General features: G+C 34.9%; 2 protein-coding genes across 2 annotated transcripts in view; both read right to left on the bottom strand.

Annotated features, from left to right (window-relative positions):
* LOC112510440 (aldehyde oxidase GLOX1-like) overlaps positions 1-4,178 on the bottom strand; it is a 9,074-nt gene extending 4,896 nt beyond the window's left edge. Inside the window, exon 1 of the mRNA XM_025115859.1 lies at positions 4,157-4,178. The gene's annotated coding sequence lies outside the window, so the exon portion shown is untranslated. The remainder of the gene's footprint in view (positions 1-4,156) is intronic.
* A 2,018-nt stretch (positions 4,179-6,196) lies between these two features.
* Positions 6,197-7,461, bottom strand: LOC112508701 (histone H3.3). Its single transcript, XM_025113409.1, has 5 exons — positions 7,367-7,461; positions 7,178-7,272; positions 6,979-7,055; positions 6,637-6,727; positions 6,197-6,542 (listed from the first exon to the last, which is right to left on the bottom strand). Exons 2-5 carry the CDS (start codon positions 7,247-7,249, stop codon positions 6,372-6,374), a joined length of 411 nt encoding a protein of 136 aa, XP_024969177.1. The 5' UTR covers positions 7,250-7,272; positions 7,367-7,461; the 3' UTR covers positions 6,197-6,371.
* Between the last annotated feature and the right edge of the window lie 3,250 nt (positions 7,462-10,711).

Here is a 10,711-nt window from a genome sequence, read left to right as displayed (position 1 = left end):
AATTCTTTTACAAGATTTCTTTTCAGTTGACGAGATTGCTCATGGTTAAGCAGAATCCCGTATAAGGTAGAAAGAGAAAGAGTGGACATGTCATTTGACATCTTGAGACACATGGAAAAGGTGTCCCAAGACTCAGGAAGGCATTCTAGAAACTTAGTCAAGGTTTCARAATTAGAATATTCCCTGCCGACAGCCCTAAGATCAATAAGAAGGCAGTTAAATCTTTGATGTACTTCAGACAGCGTCTCAGACTTTCCGCAGAGAAAGGTTCCATACTGTCTTATTAGATTGATCTTTCTAGTCTCCTGAACCTGAGTGGTTCCTTCATATTGGACACAGAGTCTATCCCATACGGATTTAGAAGATTTGAGTTTCATCACTGAGTGATAAATCTCATCAGGAAGAGACATAGCTATTATAGACCGAGCACGCGTGTCTATAGCTATCTTCTTCTTGTCCTCATCGCTCCACTGATGTGGAAGCTTTGGAATCTGCCGTTCAGGAATCGCGGCAGTTGTAGCTGTTGCTGGAACAGCCGAAGCAATAGCAAATGGAATATATGGTCCATTTTCTATGTAATGTGGAATTTCAGGATCCACACCTTCCAGAAAGAGGGACAGCAGGTTCTTCCAGAGACAAAAGTTGTCACGGACAAACCGGGGAGGTTTGGCAAGAGAGCCATTATCTTATGTGTGTATGTTTGCAATTTGTAAAGCCATTTGTAAGCAGTAAAGTTATCTAAGAAGAGATAAACTAGTATAGAAAAATAGCTAAACACAAGGAAAGAAAGAAAACCTGAAGGTCTCATCATCATTCGCTGAAGTTTGAGCAGTCTTCACACATATGTAGACAAACTTGTATTCACTGAATACCGCTTCAAATCACGTACTCGTCAGTCTCTAATCTTCAGTTTCAGTCTTCGACGGTTGCTGAAAGTTCTTTGGTGTGAGTGTTGTCTTCTTGAAGTATTGTGGTCTCTGATAGATTTACAATGCAAGTTTTCTTCAGCGATCACTGAACAGACTCAATGAAGATCGCTGGAACTGAAAATATAGAAACATAAATACAACGTATAAGTGAAAAGGGATTATCATCAAATCACTGAGAGAGAGGATCAACACTAGGTGTTGATCTCAACTATCAGATTTGATGATAATACATATAGCATCAGATCATAAACTTAGAGAGGAAAGTTCAAGTTTTCCTTATATTACAAGAAMCATATCTGATGAATGAATATCTCATCTTAGTATCATTCGAACTTGTTGTTTTAGGTCTCAGATTGGATCCTTTGTATAAGTTAAATGTTTGAACAAATTGTCATCTAATCATAAAATTCAATTAGTTTTATTGAAAGAATGATAGAGCTTAAACTGTTCTAAATTATACCAAGTTATCTTCTATATCTGATCATCTTGAAAAGTCTTACCCAGGATAGCCATGACTTTCGTTGAAAAAGGGTAGGCGACTTCGTTTGAGGACCTCCTTCCCTTCTGCCCCGATGAAAGTTTCAGGCAAAGGCAGAGGATCTGACATCAGAACATGACTGAAAGCCCTCAATGCTTCTTCATTCCAGGTGTATAACTTGTATTTCAGATTTACAAAAAGATAGGATTTTTACTTGTGAAAGTCTTATAACTATCTGTAACGATCCAAGATCAAGATGTTTTTAACAAAACTGAAGACTAGTTGAAATAAAGTCAAGATCATCACCAAGGCAGATTGGTTTGTCATCTAGCCAAAAAATAAAGTCAATACAATATAAAGTCAACTAGTAGTCTGGCAAATACTAGTACTGGCAAGCCGACTCTTGAAATACAAACTTGGCTAGCAAGTTTGGGTCACCAACTCTCTTACTCCCTTCTTTGTATGAGAACATGTACAACATGTCAGGCAAAGTAAGTACAAAAACATTATTGATTAGTGTCATACTTACTTTACTGTTCCATCGGCATACAGAAAAATGTGATAAGATACAGAGCGTCTATAGCAAACTCAAAGGCTGAAACGAAGAGTACTAAAATGCATGGATCAACTAATCAGAATAAGACACACATTAAAGTTGGACAATATGGATTTAATGCAATGATAGCTATAAAAAGCCACCCTTATCATTCAATACAACTCACCTTTTTTGAAAGAACATCTTCGTGAGTGTTTCTTAAACAAAATCGATGTCATCCTCTAATAAAACTTCCTTTTTTTGGATCTAAAATAGTACTTTATTCCCCCCCCCCCCCTTCAATTTTACCAAATTTGTCACAATCAGATTGTTTAGGATCACGATTTTTACCTTCTTAGTTTCTGCAACAAGTATGTAATTCTTGTTTTGTACAAAATATAAAATATAGAATTAAAAATTGAAAATTGAAAATATGTTGTGCTTAAATTCAACCCCCTCTAAAACACTTATTGTCTAAGTCATCACCTTTAGAACCAATAAATGGTGTCAGAGCAGTTTGTTTGAACTCATAAACAAAATTCGAATGACTTCCGCAACCAATTATAATGACTCTGCATCCAAACCTCTACGTTTTCAAAAAGTTAAATTCCTGCTGTGGAAAACTAGTGATAAATTCTCTCTATCCAAACAAGTACCAAAGAGAAACAAAGTAAAAATGATGGGCGAAATGCAACATCTAATCCGATCTCCTAATGCACTAGTTCGAAATTGTCATCTAGCCCTCATTCGAAATCGTAAGTGAATGGTTCTATCTTCATATGCTCTATGGAACCACTGTTTGTCATCATCGGAGCCTTAGATTTGAATCGTCAGAGCCCAGTACGTACTCATGGGGTTTTGAATTTATGTAATTGAAGGTCAGATGAGGATGGTTTTGATCGATTAAAAGGGGTCTTGTTTACACGGTTAAAACCAAATGGTTTAAAATTGAAAAGAAATATCCACAACTAAACTTGTGTAAACATGTTTTCAACTTTAAAGAACTTTTTTCACATGGTTTATTAACAACACTGTGTAAAATACTTATTTTTTCTAAACAGTAATTCGTCAATAATTACCCAAGGATTACCTAGGTTCCTAATCAGTTTTATGTTCCTAACAAAACTTGTCCCATGTTATATAATATAGTTATTTTAAATATTTAATTAGGGATGCACAACATGATTTTGTGTAAATCACAAGGACTAAACGTGTGATTCACTCTATTTCAAAACATCAAATATATTTTAATGTCTAAATAGACTACTTCATAAAACTTAAGTTTATAAGATCAAACAATCGTGCATTCTATGAAAATGTGTTACAATATGATAATAGAGCGCTCTTGGTCTAATAAATATCGTGAACACATTTTCATGAGATGTGTTTTATAAGACACTTTTTCAAATAATGTATTACAAAAAAAAGACTAATATTATATTTCAAAAAGAATAAATTATACTGGTGGTCCCTGTGGTATACTCAAAATTTTGGATTCGTTTCCTAAAATAAACTATTTACAGGAATGGTCCCTAACTTTTTCATTTTATAACACTTAAAATCTCTAGAGTTAATTACATCAGTCAACAACCGTTATAAGAGACTAATCAATCTTTGAGTAAATATTGGGGACCAAAAGTGTAGTTAGTCTAAATTATTTGTGAACCTCGTCCTTTAAAAAAATTGTACTACATCTTCTTCTTCTTTTTTAATTTTTGTGAATCATCTTTTTTTTTAAATTCTTTAAAAAAAATACTAGTTGTATACCCGCGTAATGCAGCAGGATTTAAAAGATTTATTATGATTTACTTAATTTTGAAATATCAAATTCTTTCAAAATGTTATAAGCTTACAACATTCGTACGTACATTAGATTCAAATAACCATCCATGTGAAATGCTAGTATTAGAAGCTTCTACAATCATCTGTGTAAGAAATAAGATTCAAAGTGACCATCCGATCCCATTGAACAATAAATCTTATCAACCATCCTTTCTAAAGCAATATCTCCAAAATAAGTTACAAGCATTGAAGGTACGGTACAAGCATCCATGGTGCCAGAACCTTCCTCGACCAATCTTTCCAAGATCTCAACGACCTGCAAATAGAGTAAAAGGTTAGATACAGTGAGACAATGCTCAAATGGCATACTTCTAGCATATGCAAGACATTTCATTTAGTACTGCGACATTCAGATCCATAAATTCCACATACTAATTAATAAAAATAATGTATGGTGAAATTGGATCGCATGAAATTGGATCGCTTTTGCTGTCAAACTATGTGCCCCAAATTGATGAAGTTTTAAATCACTCAACAGACATATAAGTCAACTGTCTATCTGAACATACAAGAAAAAGGGTTGATTTAATGAAAGAAGGCAATTCATTAAAAAATATCAACAACTTCACAAGAAATTGCAAATTAAAAGATAAACAACATTACAAAATTTAGAGAGAACGACACTTTTGGTCCTCAAAGTTTACTCAAAGACTGATTACGATTGCTAACTGACAGAGTTAACTCTAGAGACACCAAGTATTGTAAAACGAAAAAGTTAGAGACCATCAGTGTAGATAGTGATCCAAAATATGAGCATATCACAGGGACCACTAGTATAATTCACTCTTTTTGAAAGATGTCCTAAAAACATGTTTCTAATGACATGGTCATAATTGAATAGAAGCTAGATTTCACTAAATTTGTTGCTAATTTGCATGTGTATATACAATTACTCGTATATTCAACATAAAAAAACAGAAAACTCAAACAAATAATACAGTGGAAAAAAGCTAAAAAGACGGTTAAAAAACTGATACAATTCTTATTTTCAATTTCTGAAATGGATAGGATTGGGAGCTGAAAAAGACAAGGACCGAACTCCCTCTTAAGGGTTGTTCGGTTCGTTTTCTATTAAGACCTATATGGATAAAGATGTCTGTATTGATAAAATTGTCTGTATGATAACAGATAAGTTGTTCGGTTGTCGTGCTTAATAAACCGTCTGAATGTCTGAAATGACCATTTTACCCCAATCTATATTTTTGTAGTGTCTAATAAAAAAAAACAAAATTTTTGAAACCTAATAGAAGGCAACTGGTGCTGTTGAGAGGTCTGGTCTCTACATCGACAAAATTCTTGAAACCTATTGTTGTTGGTGGCAAAGAGGATGTTGCATGACTGGGAGGTGGTTATGATGGTGAGAGGGCTGGTTGCTTCAAAGGTGGTTGAGACATAACCGACACGGTGAAAAACTGGTGAGGATGCACAGAGGAGAGAGTGATGCACACTAGAGGAACCGGCATGGTTTTGATTTCACCATCACCGTCATGGGAGAGAGAGCGATGCGCAATGGAGGAACCGGCACGGTTTTGATTTCGCCATCACCGTCGTGAGAGAGATAGAGAGCGATGCACAGTGGAGGAACCAACACAGTTTTGATTTCACCATCACCGTCATGGGAGAGAAAGCGATGCACAAGAAAGAGAGAGAGAGAGAGAGAGAGAGAGTGAGTGAGGTCGATGATGAAGCAATTCTACACAAGGGAAAGGAGGAAAAGAGAGTGAGGTTGAAGATGTCGTGGGAGAGAGCGATTTCCGATTTGATTTCAGCATCTAGATAGGTATGGTTCAATTTTGGAGGGAAAGGGTAAAAAGGGAATAAATGGCTTAATGAAGGGCCAAGTACAAAGGACATCAATTTTCTAGCTGAACAATTCAACTCATGGCTAGTCGAATAAGCTCATACCAAACAACTGGATATGGCTATGCAAATAAACCATATCCTTTATATAACCCATTAACTGGATATGGCTATGCAAATAAACCATATCCTTTATATAACCCATTAAGCTCTGCTTCGCTGTCTTAATAGGAACCACTTCTACAAAAAATTACTTTCATAAATAGGCATCACCAAGGAAGATATTTGTTGGTAAAATTCAGCAAACTGGCAAACCCAGAATAAGTGACCAAATATCGCCATAATACTAAGAAATTAGCAACAAAAAGAATATAACTAATGTGTTAGTCGAGTACTACCATTACCAACATATTAGAGATGGATTAGTTGCAGACTATTAACCATTTGCAATCTCTATTTCGGGTGATCAAAAAGATGATACATTGATCAAGACTACATCAAATGGTTCTCTAGGTCGTTTTCGATTTTCACTTTTTATCCATAATGGTGTTGTTCAAAAGAGATTTAGAAGAAACAACCTCCAAATGTTTCTCATTTGGTTCATTTGTACACTGCAACAAGCTCGAACTAAAAATACCATATCCATAAACAATCATTAGAGAATTTACATCCCACGCTAATACGTTTTATCAAAAGCAACTGCCTAAAACATGACAACTTCATCTAAAAATGAGGTTCTTTACATACCCCTTGCAACAAAAATTAAACCAAGTAGTTGTAAAGGAGTCTAAGCACGCTCCCCACGAATACGCCTGGCCAATTGGATATCTTTGGGCATTATGGTCACCCTCTTGGCATGGATGGCACACAAGTTAGTGTCCTCAAAGAGACCAACAAGGTATGCTTCTGCAGCCTCTTGAAGAGCCAACACAGCGTGACTCTGGAACCTTAGGTCAGTCTGCAACACCAACAAAATAGTTTACAACATTTGTTAGAGGTGGATTGTTTCAATAATTCATGTTTTGAAGATCAATCGGATATAGGGTAATAACCTTGAAATCCTGTGCGATTTCACGAACAAGCCTCTGGAATGGCAGCTTACGGATGAGAAGCTCTGTACTCTTCTGGTACTTACGGATCTCACTGTATTCATAGGCAATCAATTTAGCCAACCGTTATTTAACCAACCGTTAACGACATGAACTAGTCTTAACATTTAGGGGTTTTTTAGTCGGAACAATATATTCTACTAATTTGAATGTGCAATCATATGGAAAGCTCGAAAACGCCAGAGGTTGAAAAGGAATAAACACTCAAAAATACTAATCTGACCTATCTATCGACAACAAGAATTCAAAGATAATACGGCTTCAACAGTCAAGTGAGAGGCTTACCGAAGAGCGACGGTTCCAGGACGGTATCGATGAGGCTTCTTGACTCCTCCGGTTGTAGGAGCAGATTTCCTGGCGGCCTGTGAAGATTTTAACACGAATGGCAAATAATTAGCAATAAAATTTGAGAAAAACTACTCGATTGACATCAAAAGGAAAAACTACGCCTCGAGATTTGAATATATGATTCGGAAACACATACCTTGGTGGCGAGTTGTTTCCTGGGAGCTTTTCCACCAGTCGACTTACGAGCGGTTTGTTTTGTACGGGCCATTGCGGTTCAGATTCAAACAAAAACTGAAAGATAACAAAGATGCATGTATAGAACTGAAATCAACAGATTTAAACAACGTACAGCACCATCACAAAAGGAACGAGAAAAAACTGATACCTGACCAAGGATGAATATGCAGATCGTCAAGATTTGGGGATTAAGGTTTCAAATTGGGGAAAAAGCTCCCGCGATGCCAAATGCGTGGGTATATATATAAAGGGGGAAAACGTAGACCCCAAGTTTACAACGGATTCATTTAGTGTTTGAAGTGGTCACGGATCCTTGAGCTTTTTGCCGATTGGTTGCTTTTGGGCACGTGAACAATTTTGATTGGGTAAAACTATTTGACACGGATTGCTGAATTTTGTGTTTCTTTTGGCTACGTCTGAACCTAACTCGGTCGTTTGTGTTTCTTTAGAATCGGTGGCTTTCTGAGTTGGAAAGCGGCATGACCCGGCTGAGTCTATTCGTGCAAAATTCGTTACAAGTTGATTTGTGTTAAACATTGATGAAAATTTTAAGAAAACCAAATAAAAAAATTTATTTTGAATGGTTTAGTATTTTAACTTGAAGGTATTCGTGTAACGTAGCAAGATACATCTTGATTTTAATATTTTATTTTATTTTTTATCTCAGTTGATGTTATAATATAGTCTTATATGATTTTGAAAAAAACGATGATGTTATAATATGGTCTTAAGGGTTGTTTGTTTATCTATTAATAGTTTCATTAAGAAACAACATCTGAATCGTTAAAAAGTGAATTTTGTTTGGCAAAAAAAACGTTTGTCTCTTAATGGTTCTAAAATCAATGATTTTGTACCATGACTCTTTTTAATCATTCAGAACTCTAATTTCATTATAAATAATTATGGGGAGTGCTAATGGCACCCCCTTAGTAGGAATGTTAAATGTTTGAAAATTGTGCATCCTTTAAAATATATAAAACATCAAATCGATTTAGAAATATATTATATTTAACTATTATTATTATTATTATTATTTAATATATATACTAATAGTATACCCGTGCAATGCGGCGGGAGCTGTAAATGTAAACAATTTTGAAGCTTTGGTGGTTTTGTTTTAGGAGATTTTAAGGATGATATATTTACACTTAGGAGGTCGTTTACCTAAATGCTTACCGCTAAGATTTAACAATATACCTTACTTTACCGGGTAAGATTGTAATCCATCAAAATGATATCATATGTAACAATTTACCAGTTAAACATTTACCAAGTAAACTCTCCATCTTTACCAAATCGTCACTCTCACTTACCAAGTAAGAATCTACGTCTTTATCGTCACTTTTACTGGATAAGACTCTTCATCTTTCTTATCATTCTTATCGGATAAGACTCTCTATCTTTATCACTCTTATCGGGTAAGATTATCGGTCCTTGTAATGTTCATTCGGTAAAGTAAATGATATAGTAAACGTTTATCAGGTAAACGTTTAGTAAATGACCCCTTAAGCTTTACATATTATTAATACATTTTCAATAAATAAGAGCTATGGTTTTAATTGTAGCGGATTGATGAAAAATTGTTAAAATAAAATATTATTTAAACAAATCCAATCTAATCTAATTATTATTAAAGTACAAAAAGAACTTATTTTATGTAATATTTGTATTTTGCATCTTGGTGTATAAAAATGGTTGAAATTATTTGGTGATTGATCAAAATATTGGATAAAACCAAACCAATTCAATCCTTCATTGTTACTGATCGACTGTGTAAATCTAGTTGTATTATGTTGATTATAAAAATTCATATACAATAAACAACTAAATTAGATCAACTAATCTAAGGGGTGGTTTTTTTTTGGAAAAGAGGATAGAACCTCCGGAAATTTTTTATTGAATTGAAAAGGAATTACAAGAAAGAATTGGACATACCCATTTTTACAAGATCAAAAATAAAAGCATCTTCCTAAAAAATGTTTAGGAAATACAATTAATAGAGGCCTATTCAAGATGCCACTATTTTCAAAACCAATCCATTTCAAGGGGGAACCAGCCCAAGACACCATCATTGTGGTTTTGGAGTATACTTGGCAAGTTGAAACCCAAGCCAAATGTTAGTCAGTTTAATTTCCTCAAAACAGAAATCCAAGCCTTATCATTATGGTAAAAAGCCACTGTTGTGCATAGAACCTCCAATTCTTGTCCATACACTTGTGTATCAGTAGCCAGAGATTCAAAGATTATATTTTCCCTTTTAGCTTTGCAGACTTCAACTTCCAAACTCCAACCAGATACAGACCAATAACTAAACTTCCAAAGAAATTGTAGCATTTTTTCTGTTAACTTTGCTGCCAGTTTGGGCATAAAGCAGAGCTTAAGCATATTGGAACCCATAGAGTCAGACCAGTCCCAAAAGTCATGTAATCCTCCACAAACCAGAAACCAAGATTATAAAAAAAAAAACGCAAGAGAAAAGAGGATATCATTTGAACAAGGCCTTTGCATACTCTATACATTAAATCATAAATTGTCAGTGAAAGAGAGATTAAAGATACCTGGTTGACAAGTACAACACGCTGATCATGAAGCTGCTCGATGATCATATCACAAACTGGTGTCTTCCCTGAAGTAGCACCTCCAGCAACCCCTGTATATGACTTAAGAATGAGAACACACCATCATAAAGAATAACATGTATGAAAATCTCAAACCTTCCAAAGAGAAAAGGAGAATGTACATGACTTAAGAATCTTGTGTCATTGCCAATGGTCCAATAGTAATTGTATTTTAGGAAACATGACTTAAGAAAGCCAAGTGCTTGTTTACCTAAATGCTTACTCAATAAGCACTTACATTTATGAGTCAACACTACAATTCAATTTACCGGGTAAGATTGTAGTACATTAAAAAAATATTCTATGCAACAATTTACCCAGTAAGCATTTACCCGGATAAGAGTCGTCACCCCCACTTACCGAGTAGGATTCTCTATCTTTATCATTGCTCTTATCAGGTAACATTTTTGACCCTTACCATGTTCATTCGGTAAAGAAAATTACCCAGTAAACACTTATCAGGCAAGCATTTAGTAAACAGCCCCTAATTCCTTTTCATGAGTTTCAGACATTATCAACTTGTAATCTTCGTGATCCTAAGATATCTACACTAATTGCTACCAGAATAAAGGAATTTCATAACCTTAATATGCCTGGCTCCAAGAATGTGTTGTTATGGCCAAGAATGAGGTATTCTTCTTTCTTGATATAAATAACTTACAAAATTTAATAATAGTATTTGGCCAACCATTTCACATACCTGAAGCTTGGGAGCCGATCCGCTCCACTGGCATTACAGACCAGTTGTTGGTCCCAAAGAGTCTACAAGAATACTAAACAGTTTGTAGAAGGGGGGGGGATGAATACAAACACAATTTTCAAATTTAAAATATATATTGATAGAGAAGATCAATACAGATTTTACAAGATTGTTT

This window comes from Cynara cardunculus (genome assembly GCF_001531365.2).
Source record: "Cynara cardunculus var. scolymus isolate 2C chromosome LG 3, CcrdV1, whole genome shotgun sequence".
Classification (NCBI taxonomy): Eukaryota; Viridiplantae; Streptophyta; class Magnoliopsida; order Asterales; family Asteraceae; genus Cynara; species Cynara cardunculus.
The sequence above is the reverse complement of the archived record's forward strand: the minus strand, read 5'-3'. Positions and strand labels throughout refer to the sequence as shown.

Coding starts and splice junctions, on each gene's coding strand:
- LOC112508701 (XM_025113409.1), bottom strand. CDS start 7,249: ATGGCCCGTACAAAACAAACCGCTCGTAAGTCGACTGGTGGAAAAGCT. Junction 7,056..7,177: donor GGAAACAACTCGCCACCAAG/GTATGTGTTTCC, acceptor AAATCTTCACAG/GCCGCCAGGAAATCTGCTCC. Junction 6,543..6,636: donor AAATCGCACAGGATTTCAAG/GTTATTACCCTA, acceptor TTGGTGTTGCAG/ACTGACCTAAGGTTCCAGAG.